The 26,188-nt window shown below is 38.1% G+C and overlaps 1 protein-coding gene across 2 annotated transcripts in view; it reads left to right on the top strand.

Annotated features, from left to right (window-relative positions):
* Positions 1-26,188, top strand: part of LOC149309518 (septin-7) — a 54,743-nt gene that overhangs the window by 9,760 nt on the left and 18,795 nt on the right. For both annotated transcript variants that reach the window (XM_089532600.1, XM_089532599.1), the window contains exons 2-9: positions 3,498-3,604; positions 14,018-14,118; positions 15,869-16,003; positions 16,860-16,977; positions 19,562-19,654; positions 21,638-21,734; positions 23,304-23,355; positions 24,267-24,392. In XM_089532600.1, coding sequence (XP_089388726.1) covers positions 3,498-3,604; positions 14,018-14,118; positions 15,869-16,003; positions 16,860-16,977; positions 19,562-19,654; positions 21,638-21,734; positions 23,304-23,355; positions 24,267-24,392 — 829 coding nt within the window. The remainder of the gene's footprint in view (positions 1-3,497; positions 3,605-14,017; positions 14,119-15,868; positions 16,004-16,859; positions 16,978-19,561; positions 19,655-21,637; positions 21,735-23,303; positions 23,356-24,266; positions 24,393-26,188) is intronic.

Raw genomic sequence — 26,188 nt, 5'->3', positions numbered from 1 at the left:
CCATCAACCATTTCCCACTGCAAATTGATTTTATATGAGAGCTATTAACTGCAATGTCATAGTTCAAAGACATAGCCATAAATAAATAAATAAATAAATAAATAAATAAATCCTTTATTTCTATCCCGCTTTTTGTTAAAAACAATCAAAGCGGCTTACAAGACTTAAAATACATCCATATATACAAAATAGCCCCCCTTCTGCTCTAGAATCTTTCCTAGTATTGATGTCAGACTAACTGGACGATAATTGTTGGGATCCTCATTTTCCCCTTTTTTGAAGATTCTAGAGCAGATAATTAAACAAAGAGTCTGTGAACATCTAGAAAGCAATTCCATAATCACAAAAAGTCAACACGGGTTTCAGAGAAAGAAGTCATGCCAGAGATTCCACCTCAACGTTAGGAGGAATTTGCTGACAATGCTTTTTGGCAGTGGAACATGCTCCCTTGCAGAGTGATGGAGTCTCCTTCCTTGGAGGTCTTTAAACAGAGGCTGGATGGCCATCTGTCGAGGGTGCTTTGATTCTGTGTTCCTGCATGGCAGGGGATTAAATTGGATGGCCCTTTTGGTCTTTTCCAACTCTATGATTCTATGGTATATTGCGACTTCTCTGAGGGAAGTCCCAACAGATAGAAAAGTATTTTGCTGGAATGTTGTTGTAACATGTAATTCTTCCCGCTGTTGCCCCTGGTAAGCAAGTGTTTAGGTTTTATATTCACATTGTAGATAAGGCTGACTACATAAATAAGAGACTTTTCTAAAGTCCATATAATAACTTATCTTGCTTATAACAGTGTGTTCTGTTTAGAAACTTTTGTTTTTTTCTTCACTTTCCAACGGCAAAAACCTTATGCTTTTGAACTTTAAAAAAGTTCCATGGCCTGCTGCTTTATTTCCAAGAAATATTATGCTTTTAATTACTGTTTTTACAACAAAAGTAAAAGGTTTATGCCAAAATGTAAAAATATATCAAAGAGTACAAATGTTTTGTCCTTCATTGTTGGGACAGATCCAGAGAATCATGAGTTCAAGGACACAGAAAGAGACTTTTTCATTTCTCTCATGACATTGCAAAGAATCACTTGAACTTTGGAAGAAGCCTTTCAAGAGTTGTAGGAGGCCACAGAGGGGATGAGAAAACTCCCTTGTATTAGTATTCTTAATATTTTTGGGGAGGAGGGGAGTCCAGCTCAAAGCATTTTAGAATGGTACTAGATGGGATTCCTCTCACACTTGCACATCTTAAGGCAATGAAGGGTTTTGTGTGTCAGATAACATATCCAGGGGTAGCCATGTGGTCCATGTAGCAAAGTACAATAATATCCAAAATCCACAAAACAGTGATACCCTTATTGGACCAACCAAAATACACAAAATACATGTTACAAACTTTTGAAGCTGCACTGGCTTCTTCATTAGGCAAAGGTGTTAAAAATCATACAGGAGAAATATTTGTATGATGGTATTTTATAGTATATAGATTAATAAACTTTAATAAAAAATCATACAGGAGAAAAAATTATGACAACGTTGGTCACAAGCCTGCATTTTATCAAGATGTAGCTATTCTCAGGCCAGTCAGGTCAGGAGAAATTGCAGGCAGGCCTTTCCTCCTCCTGACCATGTGGGTGCTCACTGTGTGGTAAGCTGAGTATAATACTATCAGGAGATTAGAAACTCTAAACTCAAGGAGGAATGATCAAAGTGGAGCAACTGTGCTAAGATGCATCCATTATCTTTGGGACTAGCTGCTGTAAGAGCAGACGATAGTTCAATGGATGAGAGCAGTAGACAAATTCCAGAGGAGAAACTACTGAGTAGCAGTAGTCCTGGGAGATGGTACTATCGGAAGATCTTTCAGAGACAATGGCAGTGGCACTTTAACTCTTGTTAGTACTGCACAAATGAGAATACCTCTAAACTACTTGTGAATGTCTTTTACCTTCAGAATGCTATGGTTATTCAATATAAAATGAAGTAAGAGATAGTACCAGAACGCAAGCTGTTAACACCCATTCGGAAGGACTTAAGAATCTGCTGGGAAAGAACAAACAACAGATACTAATAGGAGTGTGCCTAGTGGTGTACTCTGGACTCAAGTTAAAAGGATGTTCAGCTGTTAATATGCTCAGATGTGAAACAAAAGTTTGAAGGTGTACAATATGCATATTGGAACATGGCGTGTAAGACATATAAAGCAGGGAAAACGTGTAATTATGAAACAAAAATGGTATATATAAGCATTGCAGTACTTGATATGAGTTAACTAAAGTGGATGAGATAGTGACTTTTCAGTTCAGTCATAGTGATTTATTCTGGAAATCACAATCTAAGAAGAAATTGGGTAGCATTAATCGTGATATCTGATATGGCAAAAGCAGTCAGTAACATAATAAAGAAATCTGACTGAATAATATGAATAGGACTTGCATGGAAAACCATAATCCAAGTTTCAGCTCCAACAATAGAGATAGATAAGGAAGAAAGTATGAAGTTACAGTAAATATGAAGTTGTAACTGATTTCATAACAGTTACAATATTTTATAAATTAACTATCTCAGGGCTTTGTGTCTAATGTTTCAGTAAATGTTTTAAATATTTAACTATTCTAATGTATTATATTGATTTTATCAGTATTTGAGTATTCAAATAAGGAATCTTAGTGAGAGTCAAGAGTAGGGTGACTAACACAAAAAACTGGTGATATTTTGTTGTTTGAGACATACTATTACAATCTTACCCGTATGCTTTGTATTTTGAAGATGCTTGCTGAGAAAACATCAAATTCTTACCCAAAAATTAAGTCAGCATCATGTTGAATAGGATGGCCTCAAAACGGATTGACTTCAATGAATTACAATAATACTATTTATTTTCAAAGAATACACTTTCCCTTTTACTGCAGTAATAGTAAGAGGCCTTTAATGTTATGTGCATAAACTTCTGAAACAGTTAAATACTTTTCTGGCAATTCCTACTGAGATATGTCAGTCTGGTCACTGATTTCTGTTGCAATCAGTTGAGTAGAAAAGAATTTAAACTATGCTGTTCTTTTCTGTATAGAAACTAGACATCTGCTTTTTTAGAAATGACTCGCTTCACACAGTCTTGATTTTTAAAAAATGTTCTTATTGCCATATTAGGATGTTACATAACAAGATTACTTTTGCTTTCCTGCTTTCAAACAGTAATTTGTTCATAAGCTCAGATGTATTTCCCATGTATGAGCCATACTGAAGTAAGCATTTTTTAAACTCTTGGATACGTAGATTATTGATATTTTCTAAGGAAACTGGAGCTCTGGTGGAGATGACCAGGGATGATTATGAAATGGGGAAATGGGAACAGTCCTATTTTACTTGGTTCACAGCAAGTGTTGCCTTTGTCACATAAACTGTGTCCTGTCATTTTTAAATTTTTAAAAAATTGTTTTTGAGACTATCAGTAAACATGAGATAATCCTTGTAACTGTACTGATATTCCTTCACTTACAGGTGAATCTGGATTGGGGAAATCAACATTAATCAACTCATTGTTCCTGACAGACCTGTATTCTCCAGAATATCCAGGACCTTCACATAGAATTAAGAAGACTGTACAGGTTTGTATGGAAGACATGGAGCATATATTACATTATCTGTCTCTGTAGGAAGCTGTGGGATTTAAAATACAGTGGTACCCCGGGATACGAATGCGTCGCCTTACGAAATTCCCGGGTTACGAAAAAAAATTATTTAAAAAAACTGTTCCGCGTTACGAAAGTTTTTTCGGGTTACGAAAAAACTTTTGGTGCTTTTCGGCGCGATTTCACACCAAATCGCGGCTTTTCCCCATTAGCGCCTATGGCAATTCGGCTTGCGAAAGTCTTCCGGGTTACGAAAAGGGCAGCGGAACGAATTAATTTCGTAACCCGGGGGACCACTGTATGCTTAATTTAAATGAGTTATTATAATGTCATTTGTTTTGGATGTAGGTTTACCACATCTGATGATTCCAAACTATATAGACTTCAGGTTTTGGTTTTATTTGTTTTGTTTTTTTGGCTCTTCTTCTTTTTAGTTGAACAAATTTCTGGCTTGATACAATCAGTAGCAGGAACCTTGAATGAAACCTCTTGAAAAAGATGAGTCTTGTCTGCATGACACTTCAGCAGTACTGAAACTGAAAGTGTGTACATACCTGGTAGTGTTACAGAAAATATCCACTGTAGGAATTCCTAAAATAATTTTTTTGTTCATATTAAATTTAATGTTTGTTATAATTCAAAGCACAGGTTTAATTTTACAAGTGTATTTCTATAACCTAATAGAAGTAGTGGTGTATAAGACAGTTAAGATCAGATAAAAATAAATAAAAAAGAAGAGAAGTAGAACCCATATTATACTCTGGGGTTTGATTCCAAGATCCCCCGTATATAACAAAATCCATGCATGCTCAAGTCTCATTAAATATAATGACATAGCAAAATGGTGTCCCTTATAAAAAATGGAAAATCAAGGTTTGATATTTGAAATTTATATTTTTTTGAACATTTTCAAACCGTGTATGCTTGAATCCATGTATGAAAAAAATCCATGTATAAGAAGGGCCAACTGTTTACAGAAAGCAGCATGACAAAAATAAACCCTGCCTTAATAAGCTTAAGAAAATAAAAATCACATCCTCTGGAGGGTAAAGGATCTGATATTTTCCCTCTTCTAACAAAAAAATTCTCAAATGAGGGTCTTAACTGTCTCCCTATCAGTAACCATCTGCCTTACTTGTAATGGCAATGGGATGTCAAGGAGGACCTTTGAGAATGGCTGTAATACAGGTCTATTTCAATTAACAAAGCATTACTTCGTTAACAGAAAATTGGGTACCAAAGTTGGAAATCATGGAAATAGTATGGATAGATTCCTACGCCACAAAAAATAGCAGTTTAAAGGTTATAGCAAACCTCTTTTTCAAAACTAACAATATAATAAAAATAATAATACAATTTATTTATACCCCGCCTCTCTGTCAGTGACAGTAGCAGTGAAATGAAACAGCCAGGTCAGGTAAGCCTTCTATAAATGAACAAAAAATTTTTCAACTTTCTACAGACCACCTGTAGGATTTTCCAGAATGCATATAGGGAGGTCTATTTTGCCTTTTTCCTTTCATAATACAGTATATCATTATAATAATCTATAGCTTTGAGTGTACCGTATATACTCAACTATAAGTTGACTTCATTTGTAAGTCGAGGGCAGGTTTTGGAGCCAAAATTATGCATTTTGATATGACTGATGGATAAGCTGAGGATAAAACTTAGGGGCATGTAACAAAGCATGCAAAGGGCAAACAAAGGAAAACAATGCCAATGAATTCTGGCAGGTATTATACTAAAGGCTGGAACAGTGCACCCTTCCCTTACACAAGGGATCATCTTTGGGGACCCCCCCCATGTAAACGAAATACTGCATATGCTGGAGCCCCATTGAAAACAATGTGGCTTGTGCCCATGGCGCAGTGCATGTGCCATTGCCTCTTCTGGTGTATGGTGAGCCCATGTATGATGCACCTGCATATGGCACGGGTGCACTGTGCTTCTTTTAGGTGCTTCCAGGACATACTATGCTCTTTCATTTTGCCATTCTACTCAGTGATGGTTCCTTTTTATAATAAATGTTAAAGTACAGTACTTGTGTTGGCCCATGGATAAGTTGGCCTAGGTTTTTTGGGGGGGGAGGGGTCAAATTTTTAACTAACAGTTCTATACCTGTACATGGGTATTTGTTCATATTAAATTTGAATTAGTTCTCTTCCCCACACTAAGTTTGATCAGAGTCAGTATCATTTTTGGATAGAACCATTAAACTTGAGAACTATCACAACCCCAAACTTTATGTTACTTAACCTTTTGTTTCACCAGCCTTCAGCCTTTTGAAAATCTGTTTTAGTGGCAAAATATAAAAATCTACATTTTTGGTGATCACGCTGGAGGAGTCTGCTGTTGCAGGCTTTCCTACTCTCATCCTTTTTGCTGTTTCATTCTCAGTAAGATCTTCTCAAGGCATCTACAGTTCGCTTGCCTGCTGGAGGTGACTGTGGCACACGCTGTTACAGTAGAATTGTGTCCCAACTGGTACAGAAATTCCAGGATGCCAGAAGCCTTGTTTACTGCAGTCATGCTTGCACATTGTGACACTTGGGGTCAATGTGTCTACTGGCCCCTACTACAGTTGCTCGATCCCATCCTTGCTATGTTTTCCCAACACAGTTTCTTTCACCAGCTTATAGTCATTGCTATGTAGCATCATTTCCAATGCTGTGGCTAAGAAACCTCCAGCAAGTCTACAAGCAAGGACTGTTCAGAGCACAACAGTCATTGGGTGGATGTGGAAGGCTTTAAGCCTGGTGGGTAGGTTGCCCCGGACTGGTGCCTGTGGGGGCCTTCTCTTTTCCACTGTGGAGGAACATGCACACTTCAGCAAGTGGAAAGGAGCACAATTCTAGGCATATGTGTCCAAAAGGCTTGTAAAAGGGCCTGTTGGTAGCAGAGAATTTGTTATCTGAAGTGTGCTGGTACGTAGACTTAATCTTAAAAAGAGCTGAGCACTAGTTAATGAGCTGGAGTAATGTTTTGGTAGTACAGAATAAGAACAATACTGTAGTTGTGTTTCTGTTGTGGCATATACTGTTGAGTATCACTTGATTCAAAGTGCAGTTAAATGGATAATATTGCTATTGGATATTCTTCCTTGTTCCCGGGTAGAATTACTGTAACTAGAAGAAAGAGATAAGGAAAATTGCTTGACTGAACACTTTACAGCAGTTCTGTAATTTCACTATTCTATTTAATCCTTTTTTTTACTAGCTTTATCTGCACTGTGACAAATAGGTATGCAATAACAAAAAAATACATTTGAAATTGTACCCTTTAATTAAATAATTAAATAAGATTGTTGAAAACATGGTCAAAATTTTGTACCCAGTTTCCTGTATAGTTGGCCCTCCACATTTGCAGCCTTGAGACTCACGGTTTCAGTTATTTGCGAGGTCAAGGCCACTAATGTGGACATTCCTCTTCATCTCTCCTGGGCTTTTCCCATTAGGAGAAAAAGCCCAGGAGGCAACTCATGCCTTTTTCCCGGCCAGCCAGGGAGCAATCTGGCAGGAAAAGGGGGAGGAGCCACTCCCCAAGACCCTTTCCCTGCCCAATCGTTCCCTGGGCAGCCCAAGGAGCGATCGGGCAGGGAAAGGGTCTTGGGGTGTGGTGGAAGCACCTCCTCTCTTTCCCTGCTGGATCGTTCCCTGCGCTGCCCAAGGGAATATCAGACAGGGAAAATGTTGGGGGAATGGAGGCTCCTCCTGCCTTTCTCTGCCAGATCACTCCCTGAGTGATCCACCTGGAAAAGGGTCTTGGGGGGCTGAAAGGTCCTCCTGCCTTTCCCTGACAGATTGCTCTCTGGGGAAGGCAGCAATCTGGCTGAGAAAGGGGCAGGGAGCTAGTTAAAGGGACAGGAGGCGGGGAAAAGGAGTGCATGCCCTTGCTCCTCTTCCTCCATCCACCCCTTCCTTTAACTGGCTTCTGAGTGGGGAGAGAATTATTCATGGGTTTTCTAGATTCGCGGGAGTCTTGTTACCCTAATCACCACAAATGTGGAGGGCTGACTAGTAGGTTCAGGAGCAGTGTCTACTGATTGCCTGTGGGTTACTATCCCCTAAAATAATTGATAGTAGCTTCTTCTATCCACCACCATTGTTGCTGTGTGCTTTCAAGTCATTTCCATTTTATGGTAATCCTAAAGTGAATCTGTTATGGTTTTCTTGAACGGATTTGCACTGTCAGCATGCATGCGTGTGCCTGCAAGTAGATTGTATTGGTCTTTCTAGCAGTTTAGGAAGATTCTAATGGAGGAGGGGGCCCAGTTGAAAAAGCTGAATCAAAGTTCTACAAAAACTGTATTGAAAGGCACAATCCAAACATGGGCAAATAATGTGACAAATATAATTGCTGTCATCCATCCGAAGATGGATACTTAATGGGCTTGAAACACATTGTAGTGAGACTTTAAGTTGTAAGCATGAGAGTGTGGTTGTAGTCAGCACAGTCATTTCTTTATGTCAAATTCAAGCTGGCCCAAATAAACGATTCTAAGTTGGATTTCTTGAGGTTGATGACCATTGCTATGTTTGTGCAGAACCTGTTGGTGATCTTGATGTCCTGGTACAATTTATGCGTCAAGGGGACAATGAGACAATCTATACACATGTGTACAATCTATATACATGTAGATCACAGTGTTCTTCTTGTGGCAACAACCTCCATGTATTTCTAGAAGACCTTCAGTGTAGTGGCTTACAGGTATGTGTAGGGATCTGCTCTCTGTGGCGATTTGAGTAGGAAATGAAGATGAAGCACTGAGTTAATGGAGATACTGAAATACATGTCCTTGAGAAGAGATGCAACAAACTAGTTCTCCGTTTTAGGAACAGGAGTACTGTAAACAGTGTTGTGATCCCAAACTTATGCAGAACATTCAAGCAGGACTGTGATGGGATGAATCTCACTGTCCTTTCTGGGGAGGTGGTGGTATGGTAAACTACCTAGATCCTTTGTGATCCTATTCAGGGCTAGCTGTTTTGGCCATGCAGCAAAAATCCAAAGTGTGATACCTTTATTGATGAATCAAAATGCACAAGATACATCATGCACGTTTTCAAAGCCTCACTGTTTTTTTCATCAGACAAAGATGTTAAAAATCATATAGGAGAAGAAAAGTGACATTAGTCATAGGCCTACAATTTTTCTCAGATGTTACTTCAGTTTTCAGTTAAGATGATCTTGAGGGATCTCAGTACAAGCAGGGGTCATTTCCTTTCTTGGGGATGTGAGGACTATGGATAAAGGGTAATACAAGACAGGTAATAAAATTTGAACTCCATTAGCAGTGACAGCCTGAATCCCAGGGGAAATTATTTTTCTATTGCTAATGGAGTTAAAATTTTGAGGTCTCTACAGACCATCTTAACTGACAAGAAAAGTAACATTTGGGAAAAATTGTAGGCCTATGATTAACATTGTCACTTTTCTTCTCCTGTACAATTTTTAACATCTTTGCCTGATGAAGAAGACAGTGAAGTTTTTGGCCCATAAAGTTATTTTGGATTTTGTTGTAGATCCTTTGGATATCTTAAACAATGTGGAGAATCCATAGTGATGGCAGACGAAACAAGCAGAAGGCCAGAAAGCCTGTTACCATTAGGGCTCCTTATAGGCAGCTTTCACCATACACTGAAGCCACCTGGGAAATGGGCAAGTGCCCCACGCGTGCACATTGGCATGCAGCGACCACGAGCCCCATTATATCCAATGGGGCTCGCGAATAGCGCGCGCAGCAAGCATGAGCCCCATTGGATATAATGGGACTCAAGCTTACTCGTTTTTTGCTTTACACGGGGGGTTCTGGAATGGATCCCCCACATAAAGCAAGGGCCCACTGTAGTGAGATTCAGAAGCTAGAGATGAGGGATAACCGATGTCAAAGTGAACATCTAGAATGAAACACACTGCAACTTCATACCATAATAATAATTCTGTTGGAAAGTGTATTTAGAGGATGAGGTCAAGGACAGAGGCAGCTGTGATGGCTAGCTGGATAAAGATGGCTAGTTCATATTGTGATGGACAGTGCTGCAATACTATCCTGCATAAATAAATAGGGTCTTCAAGGGACAATGCCATGTACATCATTTGCAGTACTCTAATCTAGATGTTACAAGTGCATGAACTACTATGAATAGTCTATGGCAGGCAAAACATGTGAAGCAGTGCTAAGCACTCTGAGCCATGGAATCCACCTGGATATCCAAAGGCAGAAATGGATCTAGGAGCATTCTCAAGCCATCAGGAGGAGCGCAACCTGACCCAACACAGGTACATTCCTCTGGTGCAGTGTACTCTGAACTGATAAGTTCAGAAGGATGCTTGCTACACCCGCGTTATACATGGCTTTGAGCGTATGCTCAAAGCCGTGCAGGGCGCAAGGGGCAGCGTGTCCCTTTTGCAAGGGGCAGCGCGTCCCATTCGTGCTCCCGTGGCACATGTGCTGTTATTGCGCCGTAGCGGGCACGAGCCCCATTCATTTGAATGGGGCTTGAGCATCTGCATTTTTTCTCTAATGTGGGGGATGGGGGTCTGGAAAGGATCTCCCGTGTAAGAGAAGGGCTTCTGTACTTCTTTTCAAGATGCGACATTACATGTTTTGCTTCTTAATTGAGTAAACTTGATTTGATTTTTCTTCAGGTGTTAAAGCTAATCAAATATCTGCATGTATAGAACTGGCCCCACAGCAGAGAATCCAACACGACTCTGTATAAACCATATCCTATGAATTAGGTATCAGAAGTGTTTATAGAAAGGGGTCACTAGAGAATGTATTGCTCTTTAAAAAAATCGTGAGCAAAGAAAACATCTTTACATTTTCTAGAATCTGGCATAATACTGTAATGACCTATTAAGTGCAGTCCATGGGAAAATAACCATTTGGAATGGATTTGTTAAGGAAAGTTTTAAATTCCAGGATTGGAGTGAATTTGTTTTCCCTGAATCCTCTGGGACTACTTCTAAAACTAGATAGGATTAATTTAGGCTCTTAATAAAGATTGACACTGGTTTGCAGTTGTTTTCTGGATCTCTTCCAAATGGCAGTGGTTTGTGAGAATTTGACCATGTATGGATAAACAAATTAATAAAGAAAAAAAAAACTGACCAAGAACTCTGGTTGGAACTTTATTATGTGTATATTAGGTTAGAATAGTTACTGTACATGGCAGCGATATAAGATCTTGGCATTAACTGTTAGAAATCTTAAATTACAAATGATAATTGTACAAATGAGCATTTCACATTGCACCTGCAATGGATAGGTGTGAGTTTAACAAAGGATAAGTTCATATGCTGCTTTTTCTCTGTATGAGGAAAGTATGTATAATGTTATACTTTTTCTGCTTCAAAAATTTGGGGTCAGCTCAAATAAAGCATATGCTTTGCATGTATAAGATGTTAAGTCCAGTTGCTAGCATTTGCAGGAAAGAATCCCTGTGAAACCCTGGAGAGCTGCTACCAGTCAGTAATGGTAGTATTGGAGTTGCTGGGTTAGTGGTCTGACTCAGTGTAAGGCAGTAACATGTATTGCAATAAAGAAAATATGTTGTTCCTCAATTGCAAATTCAGAAATATAATAAAGTGAAATCTGTTCTTTTATTCTTGACTGTTGTGTAGTCTTACTGCTCTACTATAAATTCAAAATATTCTTTACATTAGTAGCTTGGTTTACAGTATGTATGCCATTTGTGCCTCAGGAATATCAAAGAATACTATTTTTCTTGTGGCAACTCTTGCCATAACATGAATGTTGTCAATTTGGATCTCTTCAACACTTGTTGAACAACACTTGAACAGAACAAATCTGTTCTGAAAAACTTTATGTTCAGTTTCCTCTTGGTCACTTAGCAAGTGCACTCAGGAACCTTATGGTGGACTGCAGGAGTGAATAATGAATTTTTTTGTCCCCCATATTTTTCAGTTCTTTGCTCTTTATTTTGAATCCATCTGCAGTCTTTGTCACCACTAAATGAGTAGGAATTTAAAGTATTTTTGTGGTTGTTGTATATAGATAATTAGACAGCCTAAACTTGTTCCCATCTTGTAATTCGAATATTGTCCTTCCTATACTGTAGTTGGATCCTGTTGCCTGCACATTAGGACCGTATTTTGTCTTGCAAACCAGACCGTGTTTTGCAATCTGCTGAGGGGGATTTTTTCCTCTTTGTCCAACCACCCACAAAGACACATCTGGTGGATACATGGGAGAGGGCATTCTCAGTGTCTGCTCCAAAGGTCTGAGGTTCCCTTTTTAGAGAAGTTAGAATGGAACCATCCCTACTTTCATTTTGCAGACAAGTAAAGACTTTTCTGTTTAGAAAGGCATTTTATATAAGCTCTGTCCCATGAAAATAATCTGTTGGATCTTGCTAATTGTGCCTGTGTTTGTGTGTTTAATGGTTTATTTTTATTGGGGTATTTTTTCATTGTTTAATCTTGTCTTATTTTTTGTATCTTGTGGATGTTTAACAATATTTTTAATTTGTTGTAAGCTGCTTTCAGTCCTGAACTGGGAAATAGGGATATATAATGTTTGTTTACACGTTTAAAATGCCATCCTACTATTGCATCACAGAAAACAGACATTGCAAGAATTTAGGAATTTTTATGCCATTGGTCCAATTACCATGGAGGAACTACAGGAATTCACCCTAGACAATGAGGAAATTGAAATAGTCAAAGAATTCCTGAACCTTGGTTCAAATATTGATCAGAACGGAGACTGCAGTCAAGAAATCAGAAGAAGACTAGGACTGGGAAGGGCAGCTATGAAAGAACTGGACAAGATTCTAAAGTGTAAAGGCATAATTCTTAACACTATAGTGAGGATAGTCCAATCACCATGTACAGGTATAAAAGTTGGAGAGTGGGGGGAAAACATAAGAAAGTCATTTGAGAAGCAGTGCTGGAGAAGAGTACAGTGCACCCGCATCATACGTGGAAACACTATATACGGCTTTCAGCATATGCTGAAAGCCACGAGGGAGCCCATGGGGTGCAAGGGGTGGCCCATCCCATTAAGACTAATGGGGCATGTGCTGCGCTACCGCACCATGCATGAACCCCATTATTTTCAATGGGGCTCAAGCATACAGTATGTGTTTTTTTACGCGGGGGGAGTGGTCCGGAATGGGTCCCCCGCATAAAAAAGGGTGCACTGTACTTAGAACACCATGGACAGCCAAGAAGACAAACAAATGAGTCCTAGAACAGATCAAGCCTGAACTCTGTGGAAGCTGAGATGATTGAGGCTGTTGTACTCTTCTGTATAAAAAAAGGAGCCATCCCCTGTTAAAGGCAAGAATATAATTTTTTTTGGAAGCACTTTCCTCAGCTCTCTCACCCATTCAGGTTTAGTGTGAACACCAGCAGTTATGCCTGCAGGAATTTAATATGTTCCCATGCATCCTTTTCCTTCGCTTAAACCTTTATATCCTTTATATAAAGGATATAACCATTAAGTGTTACCCTCGACATGAGTCATATGAAAATGCATAATTTTGGCCCCCAACCTGACCATGGCTTATACAAAAGGTCAACTTATAGTCGAGTATATATAGTAGCTGCTTTTCTTTTAAAATGTCCAAAGGTTCTTCAGTTTAACTGTTTTTTCCAAGGGGGGATAGCTCCTCCCTATAGGGAGCTGGTTTATCTGCTCACACACCTTCAGGCATAAAGGATGAGAACCACATTCTGTGGGTTTTCTGCACTCTTCCAAAATCATGACACATATACAGTCTTGCATAAATGATCTGAATTGTCAACCTATTACATTAGAATGGGTAGATATGCTAGGTAGGCAGCCATACTGCACACACAGAGATTAGTACTGCATGGCACTTTCACTGGTCAGAAAGGAAGCTAGGCTTAAATGGTTTTTAGAGCTGTGATTAGCAGAATTTCAGAAAACAACCCAACAACTTTGTCGGTCTCTTATTTCTACATAACTAGCAGATGCAACTGAAAAAAATGAATAAGTTGTGTATAAAGATCATACATAGAAAAATAATGATGGCTTGCACTCTAAGCTGATTCTAAGCAGAACTGTATACATGGGGATGTTTCTGTAGAAGGGACAATGTTTTCCAGTTCCCCTTTTGCCTCCCAAATCTTTTTCAGGAGGTTGGGGTATCTTTTGAAACAGCATGGAAAGTAATGTTGGGAGCAGCAGAGAGAATTGGAAATCAGTGAAAATTTCCTCTTCCTTCTCCTGACAACAGAAGCCTCCTTATAGATCAGACATGCTTCTGTGAACAGCAGAAACTATTATATTCAGAATACGGTGTTCAGTGTTCAGCATTTTTTACTTGGAAAAATACCACTCCCATCTTTCAAGCATGTGGACTTCTTCATATTCACTTTTAATTTTTTTTTCAGGTTGAACAGTCTAAAGTTTTAATTAAAGAAGGTGGTGTCCAGCTGCTACTAACAATAGTTGACACACCAGGATTTGGCGATGCAGTGGATAATAGCAATTGGTAAGCAGTCCCTAATATTGGAGTAGTGGCTACTTAGGCAAACTTGGCATTTTTTGGAAGTACAGTAGGCCCTTGATATCTGCTGGGGTTTGCTTTCAGGACTCCCGTGGATACTAAAATTCATGGATGATCAAGTCTCATTAAATAAAACGGCATAATGAAATAGTGTACCTTATATAAAATGACAAAAACAAGTTTTGCTTTTAGAATTTATATTGGCCCGTTACAGACGGGCAAAATGTGGCGTGGTGGTGGTGGTACTAGGTTTAGGGAGCGCGCACCATGCAAACGCTCCCTAACCCTAGTACGTACTGGTGGCATCAAAATGGCGGCGTCCTGTCTAAACGGGCGCCGCCATTACGACATGATGCATAGCGTCCACACATTGCGCTGCGCTTATGACGTCATGAGTGCACCATTTGCACACTTGGATGTCTCAAGCGCGATGCAAAAAGAACCCGCTTTTGCGGGTTCTTTTTCCGCCGGCTGGAAGCCTCGCCATTTGGCGGCTGGGGCTTCCCTCCGGCGGAAATCCAGGCTCCGGAAACCCGTCCTTTTTGGTTGGTCTGTTCTGCACCATTATTTTTTGAATATTGTTAAGCTGTGAATGGTTGAATCTGGATTAAAAATCCACAGATACAGAGGGCCAACTGTAGAACTAAATTCTGCTTAATGTGTTCTGTCCACCAAAGTTGCATTGGACACAAATATGGTGATATAATTTTTCTCATTTGGCTACTATACTTTTAGTTCTTTCCTGAATTGCTGTGTGACTGTTTGCTATGTAAAATGCAAAGGAGTTGATTGTAATTCAGTGGTGTTTTAAGAGGAAAATATCTTGATAAATCTCCTTATAACCCATTGTCTTAAGTTTTATTTAATACTGTTATACCACCCATTCTGCCTTTTTTCCCTTTGTCTATCATTATTTATTGCTCAATACTCATGCTTTAATATTTTAGATGCTTTGTCAATATTGTTGTGTTTGTCTTGAGCTATTTCTCTGGCTCCTTCTCTATTTGCACCATTAGTTTCTCTTTATTATTTCCACTTCTGCTTTGTCCTTTTGTCGTACACATTAACTTTCATTTTCTTTTATTGCTTCATATGCTTCTGTATTTCTTCATAGAGGAATAATGTGCAGTTCTCCTTTCCTCCAAACTTTAAATCAGGAGTAGAGAACATTTGGCTTTCCAGGTTTGTTTAGACTACAGTTCCCATAATTCCTTGCCATTAGCAGTGGTAGCTAAATCTTCTGGGAATTGACATCTAAAATATCTGGAGAGCCCTGCTTGAATGGGTGAGAGACTGCCTTTTTGTACAGGAATTAGTGATGATTTACATAATATTCATAATAGTGACTGTTAGAAAGATATGGGAAAGTAATTGTGTTTCCTGGTGGCACAAGTAGGGAAGAGATGGAAGGAGCATTATACAAATTTTTTAGGCACTGGGTCACTCTCTTAGGAGTAGTTGCACCTCCACTCTTTAGAGACTGACAAATTGCAACCTTGTTGTAGCAGTGCATCCTATTTACTGACAATAAGCTTGTTGAGTACAAATACCATTCTGTTTACAGTTCTAGGAAAAATAATGGTTGATTATGAAATATTAAGGTATGTTAGTTCTGTATAAATCCTGTATGTCAGCTCCTTAGCAGCAATATAAGCACATTACTAGTGTTATGCTGGACAGTTGTTCTAATATAGTAGATGTTTTATGTTAAATGACTGATCTGTCTGTTTTTTAGCTGGCAACCAGTTATTGACTACATTGACAGTAAATTTGAAGATTACCTCAATGCAGAATCACGTGTGAACAGACGTCAGATGCCAGACAACAGGGTGCAGTGTTGCCTATACTTCATTGCTCCTTCAGGACATGGGTTAGTAATCAGTGTAATTTTTTTCTGCTCTTGACCTTAAAACATCTTCAACTATAGGCATTCAGTCCATACATTCATATTTGTCTGTGCATAGGACTTGCAATCATGGTCTCATCTCCTAAATACTTTTTCTTTTCAAAATCAACTAAAGTGATCTGGACTAAATCCAGATTAGAAAATTAATACATTTTTAATTTGTGCCTGAGAAAGGACCCTTTAATTTTGTTCCAAACTTCCAGCCAATGTGCTGCATGTGTAGATAAAATTAGAAATCATTATAGCCAGAAATGTCATGTACTGTTTGTTTTTAAGCCAGTAATAAATATTATAGTTTACAGGTGTAATGCTTGGAAAGAGGCTTCTTTTCTTTCTTGGTATCAAATAATTGCGGGCATTAAATAGAAAGGAAAGCTATGCTACTTCATTCCTTTCACAGAATGCATCTAGTTAGGTAGACTTTGAGGTTCAGGTGGTCAGAACGTTCTGGTTACCATCCTGTTAGTGATGTACATACATCCAAGTCCATCTGTGAAATTGGTTGGACATTTTCTGCTCTACAGAAGTCTGTATTCAGTTGAAGGCTGCACATTGCATATGTATTGCACATGCAGAAGTGCATTGTACATTGTAGTTGTACAACACACAGTGGGTTTCACATTCTGTGACACATTGTCAATGTTCTGTAATGAGATGGTTTTACATAGTTGTCACATAACTCCATTACTGTTAATTTACATTTTTTTTTCTTGAGGGAAGATCTAAGTTTCTGTGTTTTGTTTGAAAAATATTTCTGCATCTTATTGTATATGCTTTGTTTGGAAATCATGTTTGCAAAACCATTTTTTTTTAAAATCAGGCTTAAGCCTTTGGATATTGAATTCATGAAACGCCTGCATGAAAAGGTGAATATTATTCCACTTATTGCCAAAGCAGACACGCTTACACCTGAAGAATGCCAACAGTTTAAAAAACAGGTGAGTGAAAACTCTCATATTAAGTAGTATTTTCTTTTGTACAACTACTGAACAACTTCTCCATTTCAAAATGTAACTTCAGACTTTAATCCTCAAAGTAATTTATAGCACTAGAGCAAGTGAATACATATTTTGGATGTTGGTAAGCTAGTTTCTTCCCTGAAGGCAGAAAGCATTAATAACATGATATATCTCCTGACAAGAGAAATGTGTTCACTGATATTATCTCAACAATGAAAATGTTAGTTCTTTCCACGTAAATTGAAAAATGAATGATATAATTGCCAAATACTTAAAATGTCTTTGAAATTTTGCCAGTTTTATGCAGAGATGTTGAAGTTAAATATTTGTCAAGCGTGTTGTTCTTGTCAGATAGTGATACCTAATCCCTGCTTTAATACTGGCTTTTTAAAGATAGTAGTGTATTTGTGGTTGTAAAATAATACAGTGCATTGACAGCAGATTCTAGAAGATACAGGACTGTGACTACCTATAAAGCCAGTCTGAAATGGCATGGGGTTGATCAAGTTACACTGTCCAGCCCCAAATTTATCCCAAACTAAACTAATGTGTAACACAAACAAGAATGTAGGGCACTGAAAATATTGGCCACTTGTTCACATGGACATGTTTTACTACCTTAGAGAGAGGGAGCAAGAGCACAAAAACTGCCAGTTTTAGATCTTGTACATTTTAAAACTACTGTGAATCAAATAATTAGTATTTTATCCTTTAAATTTTCCTTATTGGTTATTAGATGGTTAGTGAGACTGGCAGCAAACTATTACAGTGTATCCCCAATCCCTAAAAGAAACTAAGGCCCCAAAGTGACCCAAAGCAGCTTTATTTTGACCTATCTGTATGGGGCCTAAATCTGTCTTTGTATGGAAGACTTTTGACTGGTATTTAGGCCTCTATGGCAGGGATAATATCAACAGTAACAAAAGGAACACCTTTTCTCTGCTACCACTCCCCATACACTATGTTATGAAGTTTCTTGCCAAGTAGCAAGGATGAGCATGCTCCAGAGCCTTGAGGGTTTCTTTCACCACCCTATTTTGGGCTGCTTCAGAAAGATGCCATATACTGTCATACAGGAGTGAAGTGGCATCATTTCCAGTCACATTTTGGATTAGACTGTTTTTGGAGGGGTTGCTGTTGAGGGAATAGCGTTTCTAAGCATCACTGGGTTGGTGAGACTGTTTCTCAGCCAAAAAAAAATGGAAGAAGAGAATTGTGAAAAAGATTTGCAAGTGTGGAAGCATCCCAAGGGCCATATGGGGCTTGAAGGCCATGCAGTTCCTATCCCTGTGATATTGAAATTCTGAAGACTGGCAAGGTTCTGGAGAGTGAAAAGACAGAAACATGCTTACTTTCCCATTTTCTTTCTACTTAAACATATCTGTATATTCTACTTACATGTATGTATGTACCTTCAAGTCGCCAAGTTGACTTAGGTGAGCCTCATGACTTTCATAGAGTTTTCTTTGGTAAGAAATACTTAGAAGTGATTTTACCAATTCCATCCTCTGAAACAGAGGATGCACAGCATGTGGTATTCATTGGTGATTTCCCATCCAAGTATTAACCAGGGCTGACCCTGCTTAGCTTCACATGATCAGGCAGGATCTGGAATATCACAACATACATCACCCCAAATCCAGCACTTTTAACACATCTTTGAGCAGCCACCCAAAGAAAGCAGCAAAAAGACAGGAGTTCCTGTCATTGGCACTCGCTATAAAACTGAAATTCCAACATACTGAGTTATTTAGTAATTCTTATAGCTACTTTAGTATTTCTTTTATCTATAGATTCAAATTCCAGCAACCTTCCATACATCTATCAAGATTGTGAGTGAAAATGTGGGAGATTTAAAAATATTTTCCACTTAAAAACCTATATGTTTATGGTTACTTTGGCTGACACCCAGGAATGTAGAAACCACTTCATTATTCTTGTGTGGTCCTGTTTCACTTCCAGATTTATAGGAAGTTAGCCATGCTAAGAGCATAAGAAAACCCTTTCAGTAAGATCAAAAGTCCATCATTCTTTCTCACATTGTCCAGCTGAATGCCTGAGAGAAGTGCACAAGCAGGTCCATTCATGTTAGCTAGCATTCTTAAAGAGAAGCCAAGAAGTACTGTACAGGGGCAAAAGATGCTCTAGCCATTGATGTTTCCCTCTCAACAGTGTTCTTCCTCAGAGAAGATGCACAAGATTCAACGGGCTAGCAAGGCAAAAATACATACCAGAGATAGTCCACTTTTACTGCCCCATATAGCAAAGAGGATGTTTGTTAAATTATTAAATTAGCTTTAACCATGTGTTAAAGATACAAACGAATTGGCTATTCGTCTGGACAGTTTCCTTTGAGAATATACATAAGTTTGGTTTCAAAAAGACCTTGGAAAGCAGGAGTGAAAAAATTCCATTAATATTCTGGCATAGCCTTGTGTTTCTTAGTGAACTGTCACCAGTGAAGATCAATGTAATTCATACATGAAAGAAGGAAGGAAACAAGCTGGTTGATAAGCATATTGAATCGTTTTCAGACTTCTGTTAACAATATTCTAACTTTCAGATAATGAAAGAAATCCAAGAGCATAAGATTAAAATATATGAATTCCCAGAGACAGATGATGAAGAAGAAAATAAGCTTGTTAAAAAGATAAAGGTAAATAAAATGTCTTGGGGCAAAATATACATCAGTTGGTGTCAAATTTGCTCCTCACCCAGACCTCTGTGGACATGTTGTGTGTATGTGTGTAGAACTACTGTATGTTCTAAAGGACTTCCCTTTCACTTCATTGATCAGAGTTCCACAAAGTGATTTTCATGCAGAAATTTCAAATCTGCTGAAGTCGTTAGGGAACTGCCTGGCTACATAAGCCTCCCAAAAGTACCTGAGAGCTAGAAATTGCTATGTTGTAGTTGTAGAAACTGATAATTTTGCAAGGTCAGCAGAGGTGTTTCTTTCTGGAATAAAAATCTTTTCAGTCCCTTAACATTCTTTTTTTAATATAAACGAAGCATGTTCATGCGCAAGATTGTGTGTGTGTGTGTGTGTGTGAGAGAGAGAGAGAGAGAGAGAGATAGATAGATCTGACAATAAATTTCCATTTTTCATCTATGCATATTTTGTAGAAATAATTCAAAATTTGTGAATGTACTTCCAATAATAAGTAGTGTACTTCAAAAAGTAGGCAATAGGTATATATTTTAAGTCAGATTGTCCTAAAACTTTATGAAACTATAGCTTTGTTTGAGGACAATTTGTTTTGCACTGTGAGAGCCAGTGGCTCCACACCTTGGCCTCATTGCACTCTGCCCTCCTCCAGTGCAGCTAGTTGTTACTTCATCCAAATGCAGACAGACTGTGCTTGCCCTTAACTCTACGTAATTTGAAAAAATGATATTCCAGTCATAGTTTGTGTGTCTGGCTTGTTTCCACTGAGCAAAAATGAGATTACATGCAAGACTTGGGGGGGGGGATTGATTAATAATGATGATTTTAAAAAGAAAAATGAAGTGTTTGTGTTTTTCACCTGGTTGAGCGGTGCATTTCCAGTTCAAATAAATTTGAGATTAATAAAATGCATATTCAACTTCTAGTATCCATATCTTTTCATGTGAATTAAGTCTTTAAATGCTTCCTTTTCATATGAATTAAGTTTTTAAATGCTTCCACATAATTTAAATGAAGTTCCAAGTCCTACCATGAAATACTGGTTTTGAATAAGTAAAAGGGCTGAAAAGTCAATGGCACCACCTTGTGGCTAGTTGGTTAATCTTTTCATGTAGAGCATTGGTTCCCAAACTGTGTTCCTTAAGGGATTTTCAGCTCCCAGAATCCCAGACTATTGGCCAATATGGCTGAGGGCACAGTTTGGGGACCACTAATGTAGATGAATGACAGACAGCATATCAAACCAGTTCTATTAGAAAACAGTTAACCACATCCATTCTGTTCCTCACTTGTATATCTTCCCCTGCTTTCAATCACTGGTTCAAAATATTGGTATGTGTGTATGGTGATAAATAATTAATAATTTGTTTTATTTATATACCGCTATTCCAAAGATCATAGCGGTGAACAGCAAGTAAGCTAATTAGCAAGTAAGCTAATTTGCCCCCAACTGTCTGGGTACTCATTTTAGCGACCTCGGAAGGATGCAAGCCTGAGTCGAGCTTGGGCCTTTTTGCTGGTCTTGAACTCGCAACCTTGTGGTTTTGAGTGAATGGCTGCAGTACAGGCATTTAACCACTGCGCCACCAGGGCTCCTTTCAATTTCTTTCTGGCATGATTTAGGGAAATGTGTTGTGAAAGTTGTTCTAATATGAAAACTAGGAAGGCGTAATAATTTCATTAAAAGAGGACTTCTAGACCTGCTATTTTGGATGTTTTGTAGCTGAAGATGTTAACTAAATCTATGGAGATTGATTGAACCTGGGACCTTAGGCATGCAATGCATGCTTTCTATCATAGAGCTATACCTCTCACATAATTTTCACAAACTCTTTCTCTTGTTTATATCCAACATGAACATTTTATGCATTCTGATATTATGCATCCAGAGAAATAAATATTGACAATTCTTCATCATGACCAGCTAAGTCAGTACCTTAGATAAGAAAAGTGTATTCTTCTGTCTTGTAGGACCGTTTACCTCTTGCTGTAGTAGGTAGCAATACTATCATCGAAGTCAATGGTAAGAGAGTTAGAGGAAGGCAATATCCTTGGGGTGTTGCAGAAGGTAAGTACAATGAATATTTGTACCTTATTTGAATAATTTGTCAGTAAGCTTCTACTTACAAGCCCAGGGGTGTGAAACCTGTGGCTCTCCAGCTGTTAGTGGACTACCTCCTGTCAGCCCTAGTCAGTAGTCCGTTACAATAGGACATTGCAACATCTGGAGGCCTGGTGTTCCTCACCTATATTCAATTATTAACTCCAACAATAGTTTAATATAGCTATTAAATCAATGAGAACTTGGTAAGTTAATAACTATATAAATTCAATTGATTCAATGGATCTACGCCATTTGGAGATAACAATGAAGTGAGGTTTGTGGTCCAAAACATGGCAGAAATATCTATTTATTTACTGTATTTATATCCTGTTCTCCAGCCATAAAGGCTTTCAGAGTGGCTTACAGATAGTTAATTAGACATTTCTGTGCTCTCAGACTTACAGTCTAAAAAGACATGACACAGAAGGAGAAGGGAATGGCAGTAGGGAAGAGGATCAGGTCCAGCGGTTCTGCTCTCCCTCTGTGGCCTGGACCATGGCAGATGGATTGGAGGAAGGGCTTGTCTTCTTACAAAAGTAATCCGTTTTGAGACCACTTAAACTGCTCTTGCTCAGTGATAGGGAGTTGTTGTTTACTGTGGCACCAGAGCTCTCTGACAGAGAAGGTTAAATGTCTCACAAAACTACAGTTGCCAGAATTCCCTAGCATTGAGCCAAGGCAATTAAAGTGGTCTCAGACTGGGTTACTTCTGTGGTGTGTTTTGGATTATATTACTGAAATATTTCACTGTATTACTGTTAATGGTTTCAAGATTCAGATTCATGCTGCTCTCAACCCAAACATAGCTTATTACTGCAAAGAGGCATCATCTTCTTAGCTCTCAAAACTGTAGGGAACTGAAAATAGCAGAGCACGATTGGATTTGGAAAACTTCCTGTCCCTTTTTAGGAATTTGTCTCAAAGATAGATAGGAGATGGTTGAGACAGCAACTCCTTAATCCCATCTTCTCCATGAAAAACCTGTTCCTCACTAAAATTGTTGCTGTTGTATCAGACGAAGAAAGAAGGGAGGTCCAGGCAGCCTTTCAACTTATGACATGATTTAATGATGACTGGGGGAAATCATATTTGACAGACCTGTAGCACAGCAAATGCAAGGCACGTTGGCTGAATTCAGACATCTGGCGCACCACAATTAGTTTTCATGATCTTTGATTCATGTATTCACCCTCCCTTTTCCACACATGTGAGGAAGCTTATAGAGAGATCTAGATAAGTTAACAAACCAGGATTGGCCACATTGGCAGAGCTGAAGGGTTTGGAGAGTTACAGTCTAGAAAAGTAACTTGTCTCTGGTATGATTTTAACATAGTACATCCTAATAATTCATTGTAAAATCAATCACTAGATCTGCCTCATCCTCTACATACTTTCTTCAACATTATTATCAGTGACAGTAAATAGAGGGTTGACTTCCTAATCTTCCTTATTCACCAGTGAATGTGTGCATACACACACTTGCTGCTAACAGGTGTCTGTTCTCTGTAAAAATGCAGAATTTTTGTTCTACAGTTGAAAATGGTGAACATTGTGACTTCACAATTCTAAGGAACATGTTAATAAGGTAAGCAGTGCAATACTGATTTTGAAAACAGATTGGGAGATTTATTTATTTGTTTGTTTTCCCATGTGGTAGGTAGATGGTACAGAAAAAACTTATGTATGCAACAGGAGAAAATCTGTTGCAGTGGTAACTCTATATTGGAAATATTCCTTTTTGCTTTATTATTATCTCTCATGGGATACTAAATTAATAAATTCAAATAATCTGGCATTACACACTTTTTTTGCTATGACGAAGTACAAATGGCTGATGTAGCTTTTGTTAAAATCAATTTACATAATTTAATATAATGAATATCTTGAAAATTGCTGAACTGTATTGGGAGACTAGAACTGATCTCTTTTAAGAGTGCTGTTGAACATGGCAAAACTATTTCAATTACTTATTGAATATTATTAGAAAAGAAACCTATTGACGTAATAAAACTGTTTCTGAAGAACAGTGTGCTCATGTTATCAGTTGTACAATTTATAAATTGTAGGACTTTTTGTTCAGCCTAAAAGTGATAGAAGTTGAATATGTTAAATGTTTTTTTAAAAAACTAATATTGTTGCCATATGTCTTTGACTTCTAAAATAGGTTTGATTTTCTTTTTGCTACAAGGCAGCAAAGGAAAATTTGTTTCCCAATATTTCTAGATGTTTTTGAATTTGAACTGTTTTCTCCATTGGATGGGTAAACATCTTTGAGGCTTGAAATATGATTCCATAATCTGAAAACCTAATCCTAAATATCCTTACCTGGATGCAAATAACTATGGATGAAAGTTTCTTTGAGCAGAGTAAATCAGATTAAAACATTTACATTCCAAAACCCAATGTTGTTTTTTGCTTATTAAATTTAATATTGCATTTATTGGATGTTATTCAAGAAAGGACAGTTAATAACAAGTTTCCTTTCTTCTTACCTAGAACCCATATGCAAGATCTGAAAGATGTCACTAATAATGTCCATTATGAGAACTACAGAAGCAGAAAATTGGCAGCTGTTACATACAACGGAGTTGATAACAACAAAAACAAAGGGCAGTTAACAAAGTAAGTGGTAGCTGATTTTCCCAAACAGTTCATGGAAAATCGGTTTGGTATTATACTCCTGTCCAGTCATGTCTTTAAAAGAGCTGAGCAAAACCACAAACCACAGTCACGGTGGCTATCTGTTGCTTTCAGGATTAAGAAAACATTCCTTTGAAAAACACTTTCTGGAGAAAAGCAGGAGCAGGGGGTTTGACTGTTTTGTACTGCTTATGGCCTTCCCATGAATGTCAGATTACTCACTATGAGAAACAGGATGCTGGATGAGATGGGCCTTCACTGTGATCCAACATAGGCTTCTTATGTCCTTCACAGTGCAATCCTGTGCGTATCCATCAGATATACAGATAAATACATATCAGATTGCAGCTCTGTTTTTTATTGATTGATTGATTGATTGATTGATACATACATTGCTGTGATAATTTTTTAACTAGTTACAAAGCTGTAGATGGGCTGGTTTAGTTCTGTCTTAAGTTTGATGAATTTGACATTTGTATCACTAAGGGCTGATGGCCTGAAAGTAGCTGCCTCTAGCCACTTTGACCTTGATCGGGCCAGGACTGTGACAACCGCACGGTCCACTTCCACACCGGCAACCAACAGCAGTGGATTAAATCCACTCCTAAAAGGCCTGGCTCTTGCCGGCATGGTGAAGCCTCGGTGCAGCTTCCGGCCGCTTCGGGGGCATGCGCCATCTAAATAGCATGCCCCCAAAGTGGCTGGAAACCACTTTATTTGATCCATCTGTTTCAGGCCTAAGTAAGCTTTACATTCATTGATAATGAACCAATTCCAGGGTCTCATTTCAGTATTAAAAATGAAATTTCTTTTCACATTTTTGTGTATATGGCACTTTGCAGCCCAACTTTGAGAAATGGAAGTAATTTGTCATGATGCCGTTGAATCTTCTGTTACTTGTTTCCTTTATCTTTCCCTGTGGAGTACTGAAAGACTTGGTCTTGTTTCCTGAATCGTATTATAGCACTGATACCAGTTTCAAGAATTATGTCTAGGAGTTACATTGAAATTGGAAGCTTTTTCTACTATATTTCAAATTTAATTTGTTTTTCAGGAATTTCTCAATAAGCATTTGAGTATACTTTACAAAAAATATTTCTTTTAACTTTGGCCACTTAGTAATTCATTTATTGTAAACGAGTCAGTTGTTTTTCTAAATAAAATGCCCCCTCATATATATTTTTTAAATCAGGTTGCTGGAGTTCAGTCAGTGAGAATGTGGAGCAGCATTTGATAGATCTCAAACATATACATAAATATTTTTATTCAGTGTTACATGACTGAGCTAATCAGAAGGTGTAGTCAGGTTCTCAAGTACATATTGATGTGCAACATGCTTTTTAAATAACAGTCATAGTGTCTGCATTATCTGTACAGTTTTGCTTCCTTACTATAAATAAGCCATAATAACACTTTATATTTTCCCAATGAAGTTGGAGCCTGTCAGATGCATCAGATTGTGAGTTTTGTGCCCCATTTAACTTGCTTTGTAAATATGATGGCAGTCTTCCTTAAACATAACATTATGGTTGTGGCAAAGTTGCTAGAAATTGTGTCTTATGGCACAGTTATAGGAAAGAGTTTGGAATGGTTTCCTTCTGTTTTAGATTTACCATTGCTTCACAGAACAAACTAGGTGAGCTATGGATAAAACAACCCAACTCTTAACCTCTAGTTTATTAAGCATGCTTTCCACTAGCCATAGTTAAAATGAAAGAAAGATTATTGTAAGGATGATGTGTAAAATATGGTTAATTGCACACAGAGGCTCTGTGTGG

This window comes from Sceloporus occidentalis, unplaced genomic scaffold (genome assembly GCF_023333645.1).
Source record: "Sceloporus occidentalis isolate IW3139 unplaced genomic scaffold, rSceOcc1.0.p SCAF_7, whole genome shotgun sequence".
Taxonomy (NCBI): Eukaryota; Metazoa; Chordata; class Lepidosauria; order Squamata; family Phrynosomatidae; genus Sceloporus; species Sceloporus occidentalis.
Note: the sequence above shows the minus strand (reverse complement) of the source record. Positions and strands in the feature narration are given on the sequence as shown.